At 40.7% G+C, this 24,074-nt stretch overlaps 1 protein-coding gene across 2 annotated transcripts in view; it reads right to left on the reverse strand.

Annotated features, from left to right (window-relative positions):
• The window catches only part of Scfd2 (sec1 family domain containing 2), a 314,061-nt gene that overhangs the window by 246,069 nt on the left and 43,918 nt on the right, over positions 1 to 24,074 (reverse strand). For both annotated transcript variants that reach the window (XM_076938659.1, XM_034509376.2), the window contains exon 4: positions 12,784 to 12,959. In XM_076938659.1, the coding sequence (XP_076794774.1) occupies positions 12,784 to 12,959 (176 nt within the window). The remainder of the gene's footprint in view (positions 1 to 12,783; positions 12,960 to 24,074) is intronic.

The following is a 24,074-nucleotide window of genomic DNA, read 5'->3' on the forward strand; positions in this document are numbered from 1 at the left end:
TCACACTCAAGACTGCGTTGGCTATCCTTGGTTGTTGCCATTTTGTTGGTCTGTTTGTTGTTTTGTCACTATATAAAATTTGAGATTATTTTTCTCTATGTCTCTGAAGAATGAACCTGGATTTTGAGAAGCTGGGTTTGATTCCCAGCATCCACATGGTGGTTCATAACCATCTACAACTCTAATCCCAGGAGATAGCCTCCCGGAGCACCAGGCATGCGGGGGGGTGGGTGGGGGGGTTCATCCATGCACATAAAATTAAATTAAATGTTTTTAAAGTATGATGGGGATGATGGTACATGCTAAGGTGGTGAAGAAGGAGGAAAAGAGGAAGGAGGAGGAAGAGGAGAAGACAATGATCATGTGAGGAATTGGCCATGTTCCTGGGGGGTAGGAGTAAAAAAAAAAATTTATGGGTCCCATGAAAAACATATATAAAAGAAAAGGGCCTTATAGATTCCTTCTCCCTAACCTGAGTAGCTAAAGCCGCCATTTTCCCATTTTCGGGGGTTTGCCAACCAGAGGCCAGTTAATCCATTAACAAAGAATGCAGAGTTACAGGACAATGGGCTACTGAGTCATCCCAGGAATGAAGATAAGAGATAAACATCCACCTGCAGGAACTGCTCCCCGCCCCCATGGACCGGTTTGGCCAGCTGTTCAAAAATTGGAAAACAACCAATCGTGTGCACCCGATTTTCCCCACCCCGAGCTTATATTAACCCTAAACCTCGGAGCCACGAGGTCGATGCCCCTGTCTCCTACATTGAGACACGTGTCGGCCTGGAACGTTCCGCCATTAAACTACCTCGTGTTCTTGCAGTAAGTTGGTCTCTCGTGTGTCCTTTGGGTGTGCGCCATCCTGTGACTCGAGTGGGGTCCCCTTTGGGGGCTTCCCGAGCCTTACAGGGGGAATGGGGAAGGGGATAACATCTGAAATGTAAATAAGTAGGATATCCAATAATAAATAAATAAAATGAAATTGAACCCTTATCATTCATCATGCACAAAACTCAATTGCAGATGGACAAAGGGCTTCAACATAAGTCCGACAGTCTTAAACTACTAGAGGATAAAGCAGGGACTATTCTTTAATTTAAAGACATAGGTATCAACTTTAGACTAGCATTCCCATAACACAAGAAGTAAAGCTGACAATTCAAGGGGGATCTCATGAAGGTCAAAGAGCCAGGAGTTAGAAAGAGTGCTGGGCAATGCTGACTTCCAGGCATGGCACAGCTGTCATTCTCATCAACTCATAGTAGCCATGGTTACGCGCACAAGATCAAGGCCATCAAAATTCAAGCACAGATGGGGAGAGATTCCTGAGGCTCCACCAAAATCCAAGGAGCTACTGACAGCTGATGGCTGCGGAGGAAGGGAAGTCATCCTTCGAGGATGTAGCTGCTAGCAGATAGCTCGTGCACCACTGGATGGTTACATGCCCAGGCAGCAACTGGAGGATAACACGGATGGATACAATCAACATATTGTATACATGAGACAATGCCTTACCAGTACCTGGGTCCCCACAAGGACCAGGCATGCCAGGAAGTGCCGAAACAAGACCTCAGCCCTGAGCTTTGCCCTCGAAGGGCCAGGCGCAGCAGGAAATGAGTAAACAGGTGGTGGAGAGATGAAATATCTGCAGAATGGAGACCCACAACTGAAGGACGTGTGCTGCTGTGTTTACTTCTCAACACTGGTCTGTCTGCTAATCTCTCGAGTTGGTGGTGGTGGTGGATCAACCATGAGACTGGATGCCTATGTTGAATTACAGTTTTATTGTGGTTTGCTTAACTTTGGCCAGAGATTTGTTTCCTTTGGAATCTTTGGATTGGACAAACATCTGAAGACAGATAGAGGCCCCACTTCCCACTATGCAGACTGAGTGGGAGGAAGACACCCAGATAGCCCACCCGCTGCATGGCCCACCACTATGTGCAAGTATGTGGTGGAGAGATGAGAAAGAGAAGCAAAATGGTCTGAGTACTATGAAGAGAGGTGGATCTTCAGAAGTGACAGCAGAGAGAAACAGCCACCTGAGGCCATGGTTAAGTCCCAGCAGGTACTGCCACTGAGGACCATGTCTGGGTTCACGACCATGCAGCATCAGGACTGTGTCTAGGTCCACTGCCAGTATTACCACCAAAGGCCATGCAGACATTCCTGGTTTGGGTTATTACCTGGGACTAAGTTGATATCCAAGGGCTTCACAAAGCTGGCCCCACCGTTCACTGGCTGTCACGAGTAGGAGAGCAGACCAAGCACATCATCTGGGCAACACATAGAGCTGGTCCAGGTGGTGTGGGCACAAGTGAGCCAGGCCCAAGGGCACGAGAGAAAAGGCACTTGCCCTGTTCCTTGTTGGCTGTAGCATTGGGTGAACTAGCTGGGACCATGCTGAAGAGCTTGCCCTGGTGGTGTGGGTGCAAAAGAGCTGGCAGACTTACCAACTCAGCCCAGACCCAGATGCAGGGCTTTGAGTTGGCCCACCCTAACATCTACCTCACCTACTATGAGCTGCTGGAACTCATGAAGGGGCTGGTCCTCATATCCAAAGCTGCAGGGCAACACCAGGAGATCCTAGAGGAGTCCCAGTGAGAATCCGGTATTGATGGTGTAACAGAATCCAGAGGCCTCAAACCAGGCTAATGACTCACTACAATAAACATTTGCAAATAAAGATGTCTGGACAAAAGGGTATACTGAGTGACACACTGTGACACACAACTTCCATGATGAGATGGGATCTTGTTTTGGTTTTGTTCTTTATTTTGGGAGAGGAGGTTGCAAGGGCAGATATGAAGGGATGGAGAGATGAGTGGGACAGGGTACATGTTGTGAACACCACAAAGAATTGATAAAAATGTTAAATATATATTGTATAAATATATGGAGCTTTCAAAGAACAAATAATATTTTAAAAAGAAAACCATGTCTTTCGGTTATATCTAAGATGTCCTACAAATGGACATTAATGAGACATTTTCTCCAAGGGAAAATAATGTAAAAAAAAAAAAAAAAAAACTTTATTACACAAAGTTATTTCCTTTCATTCTTAGACATCAATATATTATACCTAAGAGTGTGGCCAGGGGTAAAGTTCTTGTCTAGCATGTGCTCCTTGTCATAGCACTCCTCAAAAAATTATGGATGTTTAAAAAAAATAATAATTATCTTCATGGCTGATATAGCCAGCACGGTACTAGAGGCAGAGCTAAGGACAGAAGTGTCAGTGTAGTGAGACACACATCATTATTTTTTCTTTTGGTCAAGCACACAAGAATTAGGTTATGTGTTGGGAAATGGTTCTAATGCTTTGTCTTCTTTTGACTCCCAAAAGCTGTGCTTCCAGACCTGAGGGTCCCTGCCCCCAGTTGGCTTTGATTGATAATAAAGAATTGCCATACAACCAACAGCTGGACAAGGAGACAGGGCGGGACTTTTAGATTGAGTGGGCAAAGGACTGAGAGAGAGGGGAAGAAATGGAATCACCATGACTCGGAGGCAAAAGGATCAGAATTAAGAGCTGCAGGAGAGAAACCATCCAAAAACATAGGCAGAAAGAGACTGTGGCCCCATGAGGGTGCTGTCCAGAAGGTAACAGGGCAGCAAAGATAAAATATAAGTTCAGAAGGTGTTAAGCCAGGAATAACATCGGGTAGTGTTTGTTAGTCACAGGAAATTTAGAAGTGCCCAGCCATTGCACTGAGCTAATTAAGACATATTAAAATTATCTGGTGTGTGTGTGTCTTTCATTTACAAATCCAGAGAACTCTTGGGCAGATGCAGTGTATGTGCAGCCCACTGGGAGTCAAAGCAGCTTAACTAATTCACTGCTACAGTTATGTTACTCCTGTTTTTCACTCAATGAAGACACACCTGCCTGTATGCACCTTCAACAACTAGCAAAAAGACAAACATTTTTGGTAGACCCATAACACACTAAGAACTAAAACTGTCAGTCTCAAATTTACTTTGCCTGATTACTACTCTGGCTTCCAGCTGGAATAACATATGATGTCAGCACTTTTGAGACAAGGCTGGTTTAAGAGCAATAGTTTACATGATCTACACTCTGAGTCCCTTTTTAATCATGTGCTTGGAACAGATTCACCTGCTCCTAACCTGGCAATGCCCCCATGCTTAACAAAGACACAAGAAGTTCATGAAAACTGTTTCATATTTTATATTTTCTCTCTTCTCCTCCCTCTCCCCTCAATATTCAAAATACTGTAATACCTTAATGAGTTGATACCAAGAACATTAAAATATTTTTTAAAAGGTAAAATCAAGGTGATTAATATCCTTGTCATCAAATGAGTTAAATCACATAAGATCCAATCAAAGGCTTCCTAAAAAAAAAAAACAAAAACAAAACAAAACAAAAAAAAACAATGGACACTAAGGTAAAGTTGAGACATCCACATACGTGCAAGCATGGCAGTGGGTAAAGCTCCACTGGATCATGCATAAACTCCACTGCACGAACATAAGGACCTGAGTCAGATCCCAGAGCCCATGTAAAACCCAGGTGTGGTGGCACAGATCTGTAACCCAGAACTGGGAGATGGAGACAGGTAGATGTCAGCAGGCTCTCTGAACAGCCAGTCTAGCCAAAATGGTGAGCTCCAGATTCAGTGAAACATGGTGTTCCCAAAAATAAGGTAGGAAGTATTTCCTCAAACACTCAGTGTTGACATATGCATGTGCGCGCGCGCGCACGCACACACACACACACACACACACACACACACCATATATCCAGTGTCAAAGAAAAATTATTTGGAAATGGTAAATTTTAGTGACCCTGATATTCATAGAGAAAGTTACTGATCTATATAAATTAAGCATTTTATTAGCGTGTTATACAGACTATCTTATGCTGACAACTCCTATCCTCATACTTGAGGACAAAGTATAAAGAGATGCTAGAAAACTTAATCAACAGTCATTCCGATACCTTACAAAGGCTCCAGGAATACATAGTTAAAGTGGGTTTCAGTCTAAGACAGACTGGCTGCACCTTTTGGGGAAGGACTCGTCCAAGAGGAAAACAGGCAGGGCTAAACCCATGAAGTGAAAGGTCACTATTAGTAGCTGACAATAGGAGAGTGAAAGAGAGCCCAAGCACGTGCCAAGGAAACCCCTCGGAGATTGGGAGGGTGAAGTCTGCTTTACTTTGCTGCATCTCTCTGGGATTACTTTTCTTTCTTTCTTTCTTTTTTAACATTTTATGTGTTATTTTTATGTGCACAGGTGCTCTGCCTGCATATTTATCTTCACACAACATACATGCAATACCTATGGGGCCAGAAGAAGGCATCATATACCTTGAGATTGAAGATACAGACTGCTGTGCACTGCCATGTGGGCACTAGGATGCAAACCTGGGTCCTCTGCAAGAGCAGTCAGGCACTCTTATCTGCTGAGCCATCTCTACAGCTCTGGGATTATTTTTCAGTGTATTTTTGTAAAAAGTACACTCTACAACTGTCCTCAGAAAAGATTGGAATGCCTCCATCTCTGGAACAGCACCAAGGATAAGCTATGGGATGATGGTTTTCTACTTTTTTGCTCAGTCTTTGCTCAAATGTTATCATCCGTGGTTTGCAAATGGGAACAGTGCTATGGGACATAATGACTCTGCTACCATGGCCTGTGGCCAAAGAAAAGCAGACTGGTGGGAACTTCTTCCCAGAAAACCTCAATCTTAATTATTATAAATGGCTGAAAACAGGGCATAATAAAACAGGACCTCCCACGGTGACAGCCAATCAGGAACAGTGCAATAATGACCATTGTATACATTGCCAAGCCATGTGGCTTGAAAGCTAATACAAGCATCAGGGAATTCAGAAGGTAAAGCTACCAATGGACAAGACTTGAAGATATACTGTTATTTAGTTTCCTAAATGTAGTTTGTTTTAGAAAAAAAGGTAATCTAAAATTTAATAGATTAAGAAACCAAATCTTCTCCTTAAAAAACTACTTTGGCAACTTTAAAATCATGTGCATATTTTTTGTTAAATGCAAGGACAGATATCATTTAAACTAAGGCAATATTATACCTGTATAACCTTGAATTGATTTATAATTCATTTAGTTTTTCATTTAAAACATATTTTCCAAATTGGATAATTTTATACAAAGCAACAGCAAGAATAAAACATATATATTTACAAAGTGTGTACTATAGGAAGTATAAACACAGCTGCTTCCTCTACTCCATAGCTTGCTAGCATTTTATAACCATTGTAAATTATATTACACCCAATAAAAGCCTTTTCCGGTGACAATTAGCATTAAAAAATCAGCTATATACTGAAGGCTTAAAGAAAAATACTGTTGCATATTACCAAACAGTAACTTTTAAAATACAACATTTTTCTGAGTGGCACTTGTTTTTCTTCAATCAATTTTAACTTAGGAAAACAAAGTATAGGGGAGAATATATTAAAGACATGGCCTGAATAACATAGACATTTTAGGCAGTTTTCAGTTCATCTGAAAGAACACATGAAGGTTCCTATGGATTGACTACTTGCTCCATGCCTGGCACTAAACGTAGTGATGTGTCTATACTTTCATTCAGTACTAAAGCAACACGAGATACAGCGTTCACATTTCAGTTTCAATTTTTCATCTAAATTTTCTTGTTATACATATTATAAAAATGGAATCCTTCATGCGAAGCTAAGTAACCGTAGGTTTTGACTTAGGAGACTGACCCCATGCAAGCGACTGCCGCACAGCTCGGCTGCTCTAAGTAACAGCAGCAGACCACACATTTCAAACAACCTGTCAAAGGACATGTGACATTTTTATCATGAAAAATAATGTCAGAGCTATGTTTAATCTAACTTGAACACCACACAATATACACATAAATCAAAACATTGCATTATTCTATCATATGCACAGTTTTTTGTGTGTTACACATTAGTTAAAACTAAATTTAACAAGTTAAGATGAATGAGTGCGGGTGTTGGAGAGGTGGCTCAGCAGCAGAGAACACTGGCGGCTCTCTCACATGATCTGGGTTGGATTCCCAGCAACAACACAATGGCTCACAATCATGTGTAACTTAGCTCCAGGGGATCCAACACCCAGTTCTGACTCCATGGAGAAATATATATAGGCAAAACACCCACACATAGCTTTGCATTCCAGAGCCTGAGTTGAAGTTTTTGCAGTAGACTGTGAATTTGATCAGTGGAGAGAGTGGGTGCCATGGACCACTTTTCCAGGATGGGAGTTTTCTATTCTAACTTAGGCCATAAAGTCAACTAACATCTCAGTGATGGAATGGAGGCCCAGTGGCAGTGTGGGGTCACAGTGATGGAGACCCAGCCCAGCGGCAGTGTGGGGTCACAGTGATGGAGACCCAGCCCAGCGGCAGTGTGGGGTCACAGTGATGGAGACCCAGCCCAGCGGCAGTGTGGGGTCACAGTGATGGAGACCCAGCCCAGTGGCAGTGTGGGGTCACAGTGAGGGAGACCCAGCCCAGCGGCAGTTTAGGGTCTCAGTAATGGAGGCCCAGAGGCAGTGTATAGTCACAATGAAGGAGGCCCAGCCCAGCAGCAGTGTGAGGTCTCAGAGAAGGAGGCCCAGCAGTAGTGTGGGGTCTCAGTGAAGGAGGCCCAGCAGCAGTGTGGGGTCACAGTGATGAAGGCCCAGCCCAGTGATAGTGGTATAAATTAGACCTCACAGAAGTAACCGCCTCTCAGCTGCAGCTGAGCTTTCTCAAGCCCTTGGGAAAGCTCAGTGTTGCCCTCGTGCTCAAAATAAACTCAAAGTCTCCACTTTCTAACCAAATCCTGTTGGAGACGGGGGGGGGGGGGGGGGGGGGGGGGGGGGGGGGGAGGGAAGCAGGGAGGGGGAGTAGGGGGCTTGGGAGAAAATGGGATAAGGAACTGTGGGAGGGGAATGGGAAGATGGGCAGTGGCTGGACTGTAATAAAAATAAAAGTAATGAAAAGGAGGGGGACACTGAGTATATATATTTTGACTTGTTACACTAATGGCTAACCGTGCTATATAAAATACGAATGGTCATACACAAAGAGCAATTACAATGGCTAGTTTATAGGTGCGCCTAGAAAACCCTAAGGACACAGTGCCAGCCATAGCCGTACGCAACTAGAATTACAGTAGAACTTTAGTAAGTTTGATGTTTTAGTCTTTTCTGTCATGTTGCGCGTTTTCTGTTGAAAGGTAGACCAATAGCACATGCCCATCCAACAGTACTATGTAATCAAGGACTCAAACAGCTCATGACCAATGAGATGACATACAACTGACACTCTCTGAGTTTCCTCAGAAACCTGTAATAAGTTGAAAGATTATTGTCATCCTAAAGGAAAAACTTCTATCAAATCTTCCTTTGAGGTGCTTTGATTCATTTTGACACCTGAGGCTAACCTTAGCAGATATGACTGGTTTGTAGAAGCAGAGTCTGTCTCCATGCTACAGTGGGGAGCACAAGAGAGGGAGCCCAGTGACTCAGAGCTAGCAATCAGGTGAAGTCCCTCAGGAGAGACACTAGCCCGAGGCAGGCTGTTAGAGCCACAGCATGAGCACAGGGGTTAGGCCTAGCGTGAGGATGAAGACACATCCAAGTGGAGGGTGGACCCAGGGAGGCTGGCGTGGCACTAGTGAAAGCATGATCCCATGCCCAGGATGTATTAAGTGACCACATATACTGAGGACAACAGAGCACTGGTGAAGGAAGAAGATACAACCATAGGAAGAGAATTCACGGGTTTAACAGTTAAAAAGTATAATGGTGATTTGTAAATAGCCATGAGACATCTAAAACACTGTATCAGAAGATAAGTCAAATACATAAGAGTGCAAAGAAAGCATAGCTTTAAATCACCCAATAATTAATGACTAGTCATACTATAATTGTAAATATTAATACAACAAAGCAGTAAGTCAGGGCAGTTCTTCAGACCTGTTTTACTTTCAAGCAACTAAAAAATTCCACTTTTAAAACAAGTAATTCCAGAGAATAGAAAAAAAATCAAACTCTCATTCATTTTACTAAACTACTAAAGCCTTTTTATCAAAACAATTCAATAAAGAACAATACAATAAAGAAGAATATTAATTTAACTATAAGCATTAATGAAAACACCTAAAAAAGCATTAATAAGCAAAACTCAACATGCATATGTGTGTGTGCGCACACTCACACAGACACACAAAGACAGATACACATATGGGGTGTGTGGGAGCAGGGCAGACCAGACCAGAGAGAGACTGAGAGACCAAGTTGAAGTAGCCCAGGAGTAAAATGATGACTGTTTAACATTTAGAATACAATTCCTCACAATAATAAGATAAAGGAAGAAAATGAAAAAGTTGTCTAAAAAGTTCCAAATCTACATAAATCAAATTGAATTAATACAAGATTTAGAAACAAAATGCCAGCAAACTGAGATTAGGAAGAACTTCCTCAGCAAACATAACAGCTAATGACAAAACTGGGGCCAGAGATGTTCAGAGACGAGAACAATACAAATATTCCTGCCCTCGTTACCGCACTGAACAGTTACCTCATCCTGCTCAATGCACAATAAAAGCACTATCAAGAACAGGAAAGAAAAACAACTGTTCCTATCTACAGTGTGGCTGCTTCTACTTGAAGACTCAAGAAAGTAATAAAGAAAAGCCAGACAAAGCACCTAAGACACCAGATGCATGATCAATATTCAACGCTGAGTGATTGTACTAGGACAGTAATGAAAACTGGGGGAAAAAAATCACTTTTGTTTTTTTTTTAAGGCAGGTTTCTCTGGCTATCTTGGAACTTGCCTTTTAGACCAGGCCAGCCTTAAACTCTCAAAGATCCACCGGCCCCTGTCTCCTGAGTGCTAGAATTAAGGATATGTGCCACCATGCCAGGCTGGAAAAGTCACTTTTAAAATCTTTAAGCTATGCATAAAAATATCTAAATATCTTTTATGAAAAAATCTGAGATCAATCAGAATTTGTTTCAACCATGAGTGAAAAAAATATTCCCCCAATGTAACAAGAAGAAAATGATGTCAAAGATATATAATCTGTGTTAGTAAATACACGTACACACACATGTATGTATGCATGTATACATATATCCATACAAGAAAAAAAATTAGATCTAACCAGACCGTGAGTTAAAAAAAAATTCTAGGTGGATTTAAAATCCAAATGTTAGTGCCAATCAGCTGGACAGTGACACACACATTTAAGCCTAGCCCTTGGGAGGCGAGGCAGGTGGATCTCTGTGAAATCAAGACCAGCCCAGTCTAAAGACTGTTCCAGGCTACACAGAGAAACCCTGAGTAAAAGACAAAAGAACAACAACAAAAAATTTTAAAAATCAAATGTCAAAATAAAAGTTATGTTTTAGTAAAAAAAAAAAATGAGATATAAAATGATTAATAATATAAACAAGCCATATTAGATAATATTTATTAACTAGATTATGTAAACATGAATTAACACCAAAAGACAAGCTACAAACTGGGTGAAATATTTATACCATATAACTTTGAAAATCTAATATCTAGAATTTGGAAAAAGAAAAAACCTTAGTAAATAAGAAATGAGCAAAACAAAAAAAAATAATAAAACAAGAGGAAAGATACGCTGTTCTTCTCTACTCCACTTGTAAATTTATACAAAGGCAGCCAAGGCTACTATAAGTATGGGAAATTGAATAATACTTAAATGCTGGACACCATGCTAAGAAGAGTGTTCTGCGAACAGTCACCATTCACAGAAAAATCCCCTATTGCAACTTGATGAAACTTAGTAAACACACAGTATTGAGTTTACTGAGTAGCCCATGACCTAATAAACCTCTCCAGACAACATGTCCTGGAGAAACTCCTCCCATGGGCTTCTGAAGACATGATCCAGGATATTCACACCTGCTTTATACACTCTCTTAAGTGGGACATCCCTGCTGAATATACTATGGAAAGATAGATAGATAGATAGATAGATAGATAGATAGATGATTGATAGATGATTGATAGATAGATAGATAGATTAGATAGACCAATGATAGATAGATAGATTGGATAGATAGACAGATGATAGATAGATAGATAGATAGATAGATAGATAGATAGATGATAGATAGATGATAGATAGATGATTGATAGATTAGATAGATAGACAGATGATAGATAGATAGATTAGATAGATTAGATAGATAGACAGATGATAGATAGATAGATAGATAGATATATGATAGATAGATAGATAGATTAGATAGACAGATGGTAGATAGATAGATAGACAGACGATAGATAGATAGATAGATAGATAGACAGACAGACGACAGATAGATAGATAGATAGATAGATAGATAGATAGATAGGCACACATATATACATATATATCAACTGGATACTCCTGGCATGGTATTAATGAACAGACTACATATATATATTTTCTATTTTCAGTTATCTTGAAAATAGAAAGTTGAGAGGCAAAATCAATTGTTTAAGGATATTTACAGTATAATGTAAATTATGAAAAAAGTTAAGCCCTTAATAAATGTACTGTACTATACTATTTATACAGAAAAATAAATATTTAAAGAAAGTTTTTAAAAAAAGCAAGAATAGAACTAGAACTACCTCTAGAGAGAAAAGAGAATTGGATTAGGGAAAAATCTGTATCAAAGGTGCTTCATTTATCTCTACTTTGATTTCTTTAATTAATAGGGTCTAAGGATAATTATGGAAAAATGGTAAATTGTATTGTGCCTGTATGGAAAGTACATAGATGTTTGCCATATTATATAAGTTTATATTTTATGATACTTTAAAAATATATTATAATGCATAAATGCTTTATAACTTATATACTTTATAATGTAAATGTTTCAAAAGTTTTCTATGAAGGCATTTCATAAATCAGTTCTGCCCCAACAAACAGACATCACACTAAGCACCACAGACAGGATTTACCTCCCTTCATCTGTTGCAAAGCAACCTCACACTATACACCACAGACAGGACTTACCTCCCTTCATCTGTTGCTAAGCATTATTTTAAGGCATCTGTTCGACGCTGTGCAAAGATTACAGACTAGGTACTGCCAAAAGAAATATAAATACCTGGAGCATCATACAGGAAAAGTATCAAGAATTATATAAAGACTATGAAGATCAGAAAGACCCAAAAGGCATAAAAATGAGAGGAAATTTCCAGAAGTTAGTAAAATAGTCATTTTTCTTATAATTCAGAAATCAAAGATAACAATGTTAATTTTTTAAATAAATGTAAAACTTTTCTGCTGAATTTTAACTGGGTGGCAGCTAGAGGATGTTATGCAGAGCACATGTATTAGTCACGTCCCTGTTGCTGTGATAAAGTACTATGACCGAGGTTTTCTTTGTGCTTATGGTTCCCGAGGGATCAGAGTCCATCACCAGCACAGTGGGGAAGTGCGGCAGCAGTCATGGTGGCTGGAGGAGCAACCTGACAGCTCACATCTTAAACCACAAGCACAAAGGAGAGAAAGCAAACTGGGAATTGTCCTGTCCACAGTGTCACACTTCCTCCATCAAGGCCACATCTCCTAAGCCTATCCAAACAGTGCCACCAACCAGGAACCAAGTATTCAAATGCCTGACTCCATGGGGAACAATCTAACTCAAACCACAGTTGTCCTTGTCAGCAATATGATTGCCCAGACTATAACAGATACCAAAGTATATTCCTGGAAATCAAAATCTCAATTAGTAACATATAAATAAGCTCTCATAGCAACATACCTGTAGAAGGAGCCTTTCAAATGCCAGGAAGTTATCCCACTTGGCAGTCTGTGGATGCTTCAGAGTTTGAACTGTGGCCATCCCGAGCTGTAGAAGCCCACAGTGATTTGTAAGAGCTCTGAGGTTGTTCTTGAAGAGTTGAATATAGGACATGAGCTGCCCTGGAGTGACTCTCCCTGGAGAAACACAAAACTTTATCAGTGTCCTCTCCTCCCTTTTACTAACTAATGACAAGGAGGCCCTGAACAAAGCCACTGTCATATATGCGCACAGAACTCCAGAGCTGACCAATCGTTCCTAAACTATTATGATCCTTCTAGGAACGCAAAGACAGCAGCAAAGCTGATATTTGATGCTTTTGCAAGAAAGAAAATGAGAATTAACACAACTGGCCAAAGCCATATTGCTAGTAGAACTCATTTGATAATTTCCTAATATCCTGAAAAGAGTTTTCAAAGAAAGGCACACAAATATTTGTTGATCTCAATATAGAGAGAGCAAGACCACATGGTCTCCTGGGCAAGCAAATTTGACTCAACGAGACAGCAGAACATGCGATCCCCACCTTAGCCCTTGGTTACACACCACACTTTTATTGGCTGAAACGTTGTATGTAAGCTTTGTACTGAACAATAAAGTTAGATCTGCACCTCGATGCTGCTCTCTGGGGTCTGAAATCTCTGTGTGCTCTGTCTCCACTTCCCCACATTTCTCCGTCCCAGTTCTGACAACTGTTTTGAGTAACCATGACCACAACCTGGATGCAGAGCATTTCTATTGGTCTAACACACGCCCTCGCTTTTGTCGTCAATTCCATCACTCCAACTCTATGAATACTAAGATGCCACTGTCTGATCTCCCTCTGATAGTTTCTCCCTTCTGGAATGTATATAAACTACAGATGTAACAAATATTTGAATCTGGCTTTTTCTTCACATCAACATCATGTATTTGAGATTCATCCATGTTGTTGATGTAAATAATAGCTTTCTCCTTTTTCTTTCTGAATATTACTTCATTGTATTAGGCATACTATAGCTTAGGTATCTAGTTATCTAACCACAATTCCAGGATCATTAGGGTTATCTTCAATTCTTAAAACTGTAAACAAAGCTTTACCAACATCTAAGTACAGGTTTTCATGTGTCTATATGCACCTATGTTTTCATTTTCCTTTGGTAAATTTCCAAGAGTAAGTGGTTAGTGTCATGTGCTAAGTGCATATTTATTGTAATTCTGGCAATGTAAGGCCAATTGAGCCATCCCACAGTAACATGGGAGAGGTTCTAGTTGCTTCACATCCTCTCCAGCACTTGATACTGTCAGTTACATTGATTTTATTGATGTTATTCTAACGTGTATGATAATAGCTCCTTATGGTTTGAAGTTTCATTTTTCTATGGAGTAGTGAAGTTGATCATCTTTTCAGGTGTGCATCAGATGTCCAATACTTGAGTAAAGTGTCCATTCCAGCCTTTCCCCTATGTCTTAGCTGGTTTCCTTATTATTAATTTATACCAAAACTTTCAATTATCTATTAATTTGATATATATTTTCACACCATCCACAGAAATAAACAATTGCTGCTAGAAATACAGAAAAATGTCTCCTTGATGCCTTCTTGATTAGCTTAGCCTGTCTCACAAATTACATGCAATATTACATACTTCTAGTATAAATTATTGTCATTTTTGTGCACAATGTGCTGACACTTACTGTATTAGATATGTGAAAATAAACATTGAACTGAGGTGTTCAGATCCCAAGATTGGATGAAGACTGAAAGACAGATTCCAGTTACTCTAAAGAGACAGCCATGCTTGCCAAGCATGTGCAAGGCTCTTGGTCCAATCTTCAGGACTGGGGCAAGGGTGGAGGCTCACACTCCGTGGAAGAGGCCTTCCGAGCTGCAGACAACCTGGGGCTCAATCTCTAGTACCAAAGGAGAGTGGGGGTGGGGTAGGGCGGGTTGGGAGATCTACTTAATCATACTAATCTTACTCATTGTGACTATAACAATAAAGAAAAGTAAGTCCCCAGAGTGTCAGAGGCTCCATGTGTGTCATGGGACTCTGTTTTAGAGAAATGTTTTAGAGGAAATGAGAATAACCAAAGAAATCACCAGATAATGTTTAGATTTTTATTGTAATAACTCTATGATCTACTTTTGCATCACCCACTCTAGGCAAATGGTCTTCTACTGAGCCATACCCTAGCCTCAGCGTATGCTTATTTTAAAAATCAGGGCATCATCAATTATAAAACATTTAAATATTTTTTTTACTGTCAGCATTGCTGAGATTTTGCACTTAGTCAATGTATTTAGGAAATGCCTCTTTCCCACTTACTGAATTTGATCTAAAGAAACAGAATCTCTCCTAACAAGAGATACCAACCAAACCCCAAGCCACAAGCTAACAATCACCAAGCACCACTGCTCTAGTCTACAGTATATCTATTCTCTTCTTCCATTAGCTACACCATGAAAGTAGGTCACTTTTCTAACCGGAATAGCATTCAAACTGGAAGTTGACAGAAGAGTATCATATATAGATGCTCTAAAATAAGCTTGTGGCATTTTTAGAATTTAACCACAACCTTATATAAAAATGAACAAACAAACAAACAAAAAACCAAAAGCCAAAAGCCAAATGCAATCCAACCAATGACCTGAAAAGCTTGCAGGATTGGTGACCCCACATGATGACTCCATCAGTGAGCAGCCATGATATGAGTGAGTAGGATCTCCCTACTTCTGCTTCTGTACCTTCTGTCTGCATACTATTTTTACTATGGTGCTTTATGCATTTTAAAGTACTGCATTTACAAAAGGGAAATGCTATAAACATTGCATATTTTGTGTGCTTTGAATAAATTACAGGTAATTGGACAGAAGTGATCTTGCATCAATGTTATTATGTCACATAAAGTCATCAGACCAAAAAAGAAAAAAAAAAAAAAGCTACCATAAGAAATTAAATAAAGCTCCTCGGTTGCCATCAACTAAGCAAACAATAAGAAGCAGGCATTGAAGAAGTACTAGAACAGCTAGCCATACTTCACTGTATGAAAGAGAAGCAGACACACCTGTCAGGCAGATTTACATGGGGATTTAAAAATGTCAACCCAGAAGGCTCTGCAAGATACTTTTAAGGACCATAAAAGAAAGGCTACTTTATATCAAGACCACAATGATATATAGCAACTTTTTGGAAGGTGACACTTTGACACTGGAAAAGTGACTTTTAAGTCTTTGAATTACTAATGCAGTTCATTAAAGCAAGCTCATTCAAATACAGTGATCTCTTGGGGGAAGACAGTAAATGGACAGAGCTGAGCAGCAGAGCTACAGGAAAAGCTGAGAGCTAATGCAGCGGTGCCCAGCTCCAGCCCTGCCTCTCAGCTCTGCCAGCCGGGCCTGTCCTCACTTGCAATCCCGCTCAGTGGCCACCATCTTTAGTGTGCTTCCCTTTGCTTCCAATGCCAGCCTTCACTTCTCTATGACTTAACAAGGAGCCAACTTCAGTATTTTATATCAAGCCCTATAACTTGCTATAAGATCAATGTGTAGAAATTGACTGTCTTTTTAACCCTATCTGTATTTTACTCAAGATTTTTATTGTTTTTGTTAATGCTCTTATTACAAGGTTATACAAGAATATATATGTATATTGTGTTTGTAGATGTGTGTGTTCCACATATGAAAGAAAGAAAGAAAGAAAGTGTGAGAGAGAAAGAGAGAGAGAGAGAGAGAGAGAGAGAGAGAGAAAGAGAGAGAGGTAGGTAGGTAGGTAGATAGATAGATAGATAGATAGATAGATAGATAGATAGATAGAAAAAATGGAATGGAATGTTCCTGAAGGTAAATTTTCCTTTCACAATGAGCCCTGATGCCTAAAGTGATCTTTGAGAAACACAAGTTTTTGGGTTTTTTTGGGTTTTTTTTTGTTTTGTTTTGTTTTGGTTTGGTTTGGTTTTTGGAGACAGGGTTTCTCTGTGTAGTCCTGGAACTCACTCTGTAGACCAGGCTGGCCTCGAACTCAGAAATCCGCCTGCCTCTGCCTCCCAAGTGCTGGAATTAAAGGCTTGCGCCACCACCGCCCGGCGAAACACAAGTTTTTTCAGAAGTACAGATAAATAACATATAGGCCAAAGAGTCAACTCTGCTGAATCTAACTACTCATGGCAGACGGCATTATTAGGGCAAACAGAATGCTGATTCAATACCCAACATGAAGACCAAATATTACATACTGACAACAGGCAATCTACAAAGGGGACCTGGAAAGGGAGTTTCAACTGGGAAATATGAAAGGGTAATGGGGAGGATGTAATCAGAGTGCACTGTAAGTATGAGACTGTGATAACCAGAGTGCACTGTAAGTATGAGACTGTGATAACCAGAATGCACTGTAAGTATGAGACTGTGATAACCAGAGTACACTATAAGTATGAGACTGTGATAATCAGAGTGTACTGTAAGTATGAAACTGAAACAGTACATTTTCTTTTTAAAAAGAGTAGCAATTTTTGTAAACAATGTACAAAACCCTGAGTACAGGAGTTTCTCAAGGGACCCCACAGAATGACAGGAAGCAACCAAATGAGATCTTGATGTCATTTATAAACGACAAAACCATTCACTACCCCGTCTGTGGCTTATCCCACTTACTTATATGTGAAGCTGTCTTATTTGTTGCCACATTCCACAGGTATCACATTGTGCAAGTTCTAAAAAGACACTAAGTTTTTCTTCCTTCTTTTGACTTTATCTTCCTGCCTTTCATCCTTTAAATCATCTGTCCCTTTGGTTTTGCCTGGTCAACATTTATTGGCACTTATATTTCATTCCATAAGCATAGTTTTGGTATTACATTCTTTTTCCACAGGTTACAGCTGAATGTTCAAAAGCTTCAATACTGCTTACATCAATATAAACTATATAACTATCCATTGCAAAGCACATTTATATACTGTAGTTATATTGCCTTATTCACATGTTCCTTTGAGAAGCAGATGGTGAAGTTAGGAGGGTGGAAGATAATACTAACGCTTTATTTTATGTATGTAGTCATCTGAACTTCCCATAAGCTTGTATGAGTATCTCTTTTTTAACACTCTCTTGATTCTGAAACAAAGTAATGTCTGTTTCATGTAGAATGGACAGATGTTTATTTTTCTCTGGGAAATCTGACTTTATTACTACCACTGATTTGTACAATGGGTAAAGCTCTGTCTTTCAACAGCCACAGAAGCTGAGGAGCAATAGTGACTGCCTGCTTCCCACCTCACCTGAGGCCAAAGGTAAGGAAACATGGTTGAGGTGCAGATGGGGAGATTTAAGCCACACATGAGAAAAACATTTCCTGATGATGATGACTATTAGACACAGAAATAAATTATTAAAAGGGAGAGACCGAGAGAGAGAGAAGACCATATAAATCTTCCTCCACAGGGATGTGGAGGGCAGCGTACACAGCCATCTGCACAACAAGGCTTGGATAAAGCACAGCTGTGAACTGATGTCCACTTTATAACACCATAAATACTCAAGAAGGCTTGAGAGGTAGGCTTTAATAGTCTGTGTTCTGCTTATACACACTTTTTTAGCCCTCTGTCACAGTAGAAAAGAAACTAATTTGAAAATAGCATTTAGTTCTATGGAGCAAATCTAGTCAACTGATCCAAAGAAATCTGCCAGAGGACTGTTCTGAGGCTGCTCTGGAATAAAGTACAACCACCACAGAACCACAGGTCCCAGAGAGAAAATAAACAGCTCTCACTAAAGGTACACCACAGGGTGAAATATAAAACCACAAGAAACAGTTATGCCTTGGTTTTCTATGTACCCCTGCATTCCCAGGGCTAACACTGCCCCAGTAGAGAACAAAAATGAGACTTCCCTATCCAGGGAAAGAATACCAGGAACGTGCCAAAGGAACCTTTCCTTGGTAGGTCCACTCTGATGCAAAGAATGTCTCCTCTAAAAAGAATCTCTGAATAAAGAAACTCCCACTCGGGAGCCATGAGCCTTTTGCCATATCATGCTCTAAGTTTGTTTTTTAAACTCTGGCTTCAAATTCTCTAATTCAGAATCCCTTCACATAAGCAAGAGGGCCAACCTCAGGTGGCAAGCATCCGTGCTGCCTTCCCCTCCAGACAACCACAGTTAGAGGAGGGCAAACAAAGGGGAGCTCTGAAGATGCTATAGCACGAAGTCTGGATGAACACAGAAACCAACAGAAATGAATCGCCTCTGCGGTCCCTGCTCCCATTAAAAAAGAAAAGAGAGGGAGGGGAAGGGAAGGGAGGAGAGGAGAAGAGATGACAGGAAAGGAGAGGGAAAGGGTGGAGAGGGAAGGGGAAAGAAGGAAAACAAAGAAAACGAGGAAGGTGGGCTGGAGGAACAGACCAGCAGTTAAGAGTGCCTATTGCTTTGGCAATAGTTCCCAGCACCCACACCAAAACTAAAATAAATAGTAAAAAACAAAAACCTCAGGAGGAACTTCTTCCTGAAATGACAGTATACAGGACTCCAGTGGCTGCACCACTGCATAGGTTTCCTGACTCCTTTCTTCTCTAGAATCACACAGGGCACAGGTCCTGATCTCAGCTTAGGGAGTGGCCTTGAGCTGACTATGGTGAAATTCACCTTGTCTGACTCCAGCAAAGGAGCTCACAGTATGTCTTTTTTTTTTCATATTTTTTATTTACATTTCAGATGCCATCCCCTTTCCCCATTTCCCCTTCCTAGAAAAACCCTATCCCATGCCCCTTTTTTCCTTTTGCTTTTATACATTTTTTAAAATGTTAATCAAAGGCTTTATAAGTTTGGTAATGGTCAATCAGGAGTGTAACCCAACCTAGATATATAAACGCTCTTTGACTGGTGGAGACACGTGAACATCTGCCTCCATGCCCCCTCTCTTTCTCTCTCTTTCTCTCTCTCATCACCTAGCTTCACCCTTCCTGTTAAAATAAATTTTTTTTCTCTCAAAATGCAATTAGAGCATAATTATTCCTAATTGTACCAGTGAGGTACAAGATAGTCCTAATACCCAGTCCATCATTTTGTTGACTAACCAGAACCTCTGTCATCTCTCCTAACTAAAACACTTAGTTCTGAACCTGGCTTTTTTCTTGGCTTTAGAATGAATGTCAGCTGAAAACCATCCACTCAGATCTTTTCTCTCAAAGTAAATAACCAGGATTGGCTATGAGACTATAGGTCTTCAACCCCGTCAGAAATTTGAGTTAACTGAAATTATGGGAAGCACAAAGCATAGCTTCTAAAACTTAGCCAATTTATAGAGACCGCTGAACACCTGGAAAGCCCCTATACTACTGAATATTGGAGCATCAAATCTTCAGCCTTCTGGCCCAGAATCATCTGACAGACCTTAGTTGTGAGGAGCCGTATTTGCCATTAAAAGATGGCGCAGGCTTCTGCTTCCTGGTTCTTCACGGAAGCTTTACTTGAGAATGCGCCTGCGCATGGCATGAAAACCAAGTATGACAATTGGATGAAAGATTTGAGCCAATGAGGGATCTGCACGTCTCCCAAAGCTCTATTTAAGCAGCGGGCTTTCTGAGCTAGGAGTCCGTCCCCTTTTCTCCATCTTGAAGAGCTATTCAATAAATGCTGTCAGAAGAATCCTGAGTGTGGCATGCTCCTTATCGGCGAGGTAGCACATCACAAGTGGAACTGAAACCCGGGATGAAGCCGAACATCTTGGGGTTTTGACCAGTCACGAAGGACCCTGTTGGCTCGCAGAGGATTCAGAACTGGCGGCGTGGAGAGTCTAGACGCTTTTCTGCAAGGTATGGTGGATCTTGTTTGGCTTAACAACAAGATAGCCTATCAGAAGCAGAAAAGGGAGAGAGCGCTAATAAAATAGAAAAGAAAACTAGGATAGAGAAGAAAACTAAGAAGGAAAGGCTAATTTGGACAGAGCCTCAACGTTAGAGCTCCAGTAAGCGGGATACAGTGAAGGACACCACAGGAATTGGAAGCGGTCATCCTCACTCCTGCGCTGGAGAACCAGTCGACTGACGGAGCTGGTTGAATTCGGAAGTGAAACAAAGGTGATTGCATAGTAACAAAAACGGGGCAAGAAAAAAAAATAAGCAGAAACAGATGAAAAAAAGATTTAAAGATGCAAGGAGTAAATTGCAGGCTGCTCTGAGTCGAGAGCCAAACAGATAAATAAATGTTATAGTAACAAAAATGGGGCAAGAAATAAGTGAGTAAAAACAGATGAAAAAGGCTTTAAAGACGTGAGGAATAAATAGAAGGCTGCTCTAGACAGAGCTAAGCAGAATGATAATGTTAATTGATTTAACTTTCAAAATGGGTGTGATTCTGAGTTGTATAATATTTTTCTGGATAAAAACTCAATGTAAAGGTTTTTCTGGTTACTGGCTTAAGGAAAGGCTAATTTGGAAAAAAAGGTTTTTCTGTGAGTTTTCTGATGAGGTCATTAAGGTAGTAGTTATGTCTTCCAGAATTATATGGATCAGACATGACAGAGGTAGGCCTCCAGAACACTAGATTCCAGAGAGTCAAACAAAATAATTATCTAGATACTAAAATTTGTTTTTGAGATTTGTATATTGCAGAATACACAGCTTTGGAGAATGAATCTTATCACCTGCATGTTCACTGATGCCCTGGACTTCCAGCTGGATGCAGTTAAGACAGACTTCAGATGCTTATCAATTTACCCTTCCCCTCATTCCTCTTCTAAAAGTCAACGCCCATGTTCAGCTTGAAGAAGTTAATGAAGAGTCAGCGCCCCAATTCCCTGGACTTGGGGACTGAGGTGGTTAATATTAGACTGTCTTAATCTGTATAATTGTTACTAAGCTGATGCAAAATTCAAGGATTTCATTGGTATAAATTTGTGGGTACAAGGCTTAGACCTTTCACTTCTCCAACAGGGGAAGTTGTGTGTTGCCTTAAAGAGTGTTGCTTTTATATCAACGGTTTAGATATTAAGTCTTTTGTCTCTCGGGTTCATGCTGTTCAAACTGATGGCTTTAGTAGAAAGTGGCTAGATCAACTTTGCAGCCATCTGGAACCATATACCCTGATGAAAGACTTGGTTGTCAAAAGCCTATAACAGCTGAAGCACACTTTGATAAATATATTGTTTATCCCACATAGCTTGTTTTGCTATTTAGTGACCTCAGCTGTATGGTGCACGTGGTAAAGTGTTTTCACCTGTGTTCTCCTGCTTGTGTATATAAATACCTTCATTCAATATGAAAATTTTACTCGGGCAGTAAGGAATGGGTGGGGGTAGGGTTATTTGGCTGCATGATCTTTGGGTGAGTGCTGCTTACCCTCTGGTTGCTCTGCAAATTCAAACAACATCAAAAGGATAAGGTGGTGATCACGCAAGCATTGCTTGCCGTGGAGCAGGGAACATCCCCTCAAGCCTGGTTGAATCTGCTTAAACAATGAGACACCATCACTTGATAGGATATCCTGAGGGCCCGTGTTCCCATTGCACCAGGTATCCTAGTGGTGGTCCTCCACACTTCCCGGGGCTCAGGTTCCCATTGCACGGGATAAAAGGTGTTGGAGGGTCTTGTACTGTTTAACTGCCTTGAACGCCTATCGGTAGAACGGTGGGCTAGATCGGCAACCTAACAGCCCTCGATTGTTGTTGCAGTTTAATAAGGAAGGAGGAGATGTGAGGAGCCGCATTTGCCATTAAAAGATGGCGCAGGCTTCTGCTTCCTGGTTCTTCACAGAAGCTTTACTTGAGAATGCGCCTGCGCATGGCATGAAAACCGAGTATGACAATTGGATGAAAGATTTGAGCCAATGAGGGATCTGCACATCTCCCAAAGCTCTATTTAAGCAGTGGGCTTTCTGAGCTCGGCGTCCTTCCCTCCACCTCACCATCCTGAGAGCTGTTCAATAAATGCTGTCAGAAGAATCCTGAGTGTGGCGTGCTCCTTATGGGTGAGGCTGTGCGCTACACTTAATGATGCAGAATTATTAAGGGCTGATTACTCTGTCTAGGCAGATATAATCAGTCAACTATTCTGCATGTGTGTCCTTTTCTGGACAGTAATTTGTCTGTAGATGGAAAGAGGCAATTCTTGCCTAATGGCTGTCACTGCACAACTGGAGTAACTCCAAGGATGCTCAATTTCTTCTTAGAATCCACAACAGGAAGCTGTCAGGAGCAGACAGGTCTCTAATCAAAATGAACATTAATATAGAAATATTTGTAACGTCAATTCTGTGGACTTCTGACGTTTTGAAAACCAACTATCCATGTAAGGTAACCTGGACTGTTGTCTGTTAACTCCTCTCAGCTATTTCTAAATAAAATATGGAAAACACCCTAACAATAAATTCAAAGCCCTGAATTTGCTATAGTCCCTTAACTCATAGGCTAACCATCCCAAAACAGTTAAAGAAGGACTGGGTCTAAGCCTTGTATTCCTAAATATGTTATACAGGCACAATGCCCATGAGAGTATCAATATTCATCTCACTTTTATATCAATAAGAAGCTCATACCAATGAAAACCTTAAATTTGAAATCAAATTTTGTACCATTTAAGAAATTATAACTTCATCTTGATATTAATTATACAGATTTCTACCAATAGGTTATGGCTATGCAATAAGTCCTAGCTAATCCTCCCTGTTCCAACAAAACCACTATTTTTCCCTAGAAAGACAGACCAATATTAATCACCTTAGTCCCCAAGCCCAAGGAATAGGGGCACTGAATCTTCATTAACTTCTTCAAGCTGAATAAGGGCGTTGAGATATTAGAAGAGGGATAGGGGAAAGAGTAAATTGATAAGCCTCTGACGATGTGTCTTCACTGCATCCAGATGGAATTCTAGGACATCGGAGGTTTGGGCTGAAGAGATGGCTCAGCAGGTAAAGGTGCCTGCTGCCAAGCCTGAGGACCGGAGTTCAATCCCAGGACCCACATGTTGGGCGGTGGTATATATGGATCACAGTGTGTCTTGACACACGGTGGAGCACGATGCTGTGGTGTTTGTGTCATCTTGGAATAAGGGCTATTTCTAGGGTGCATAACTACTTGCAGGCGGACCTGATGGGGACCAGTAACCAACCACAGCATCCCTTCATCTCCCAGACTCTGTAGGACACCATTCCCAAGCCACACTGTTGCAGCTCACTGCCCTGAGGCAACAAACCTCAAAAGAGGCACTCCCCAGCCCCTTCCCTCTGCCTTTTAGTTTCTTGGAGCCTGAGCTCAACTATGAAGTCCTGGGCCTGGCACCAAAACCAT

The sequence above is a fragment of the Arvicanthis niloticus genome, chromosome 7, assembly GCF_011762505.2.
Source record: "Arvicanthis niloticus isolate mArvNil1 chromosome 7, mArvNil1.pat.X, whole genome shotgun sequence".
Taxonomy (NCBI): Eukaryota; Metazoa; Chordata; class Mammalia; order Rodentia; family Muridae; genus Arvicanthis; species Arvicanthis niloticus.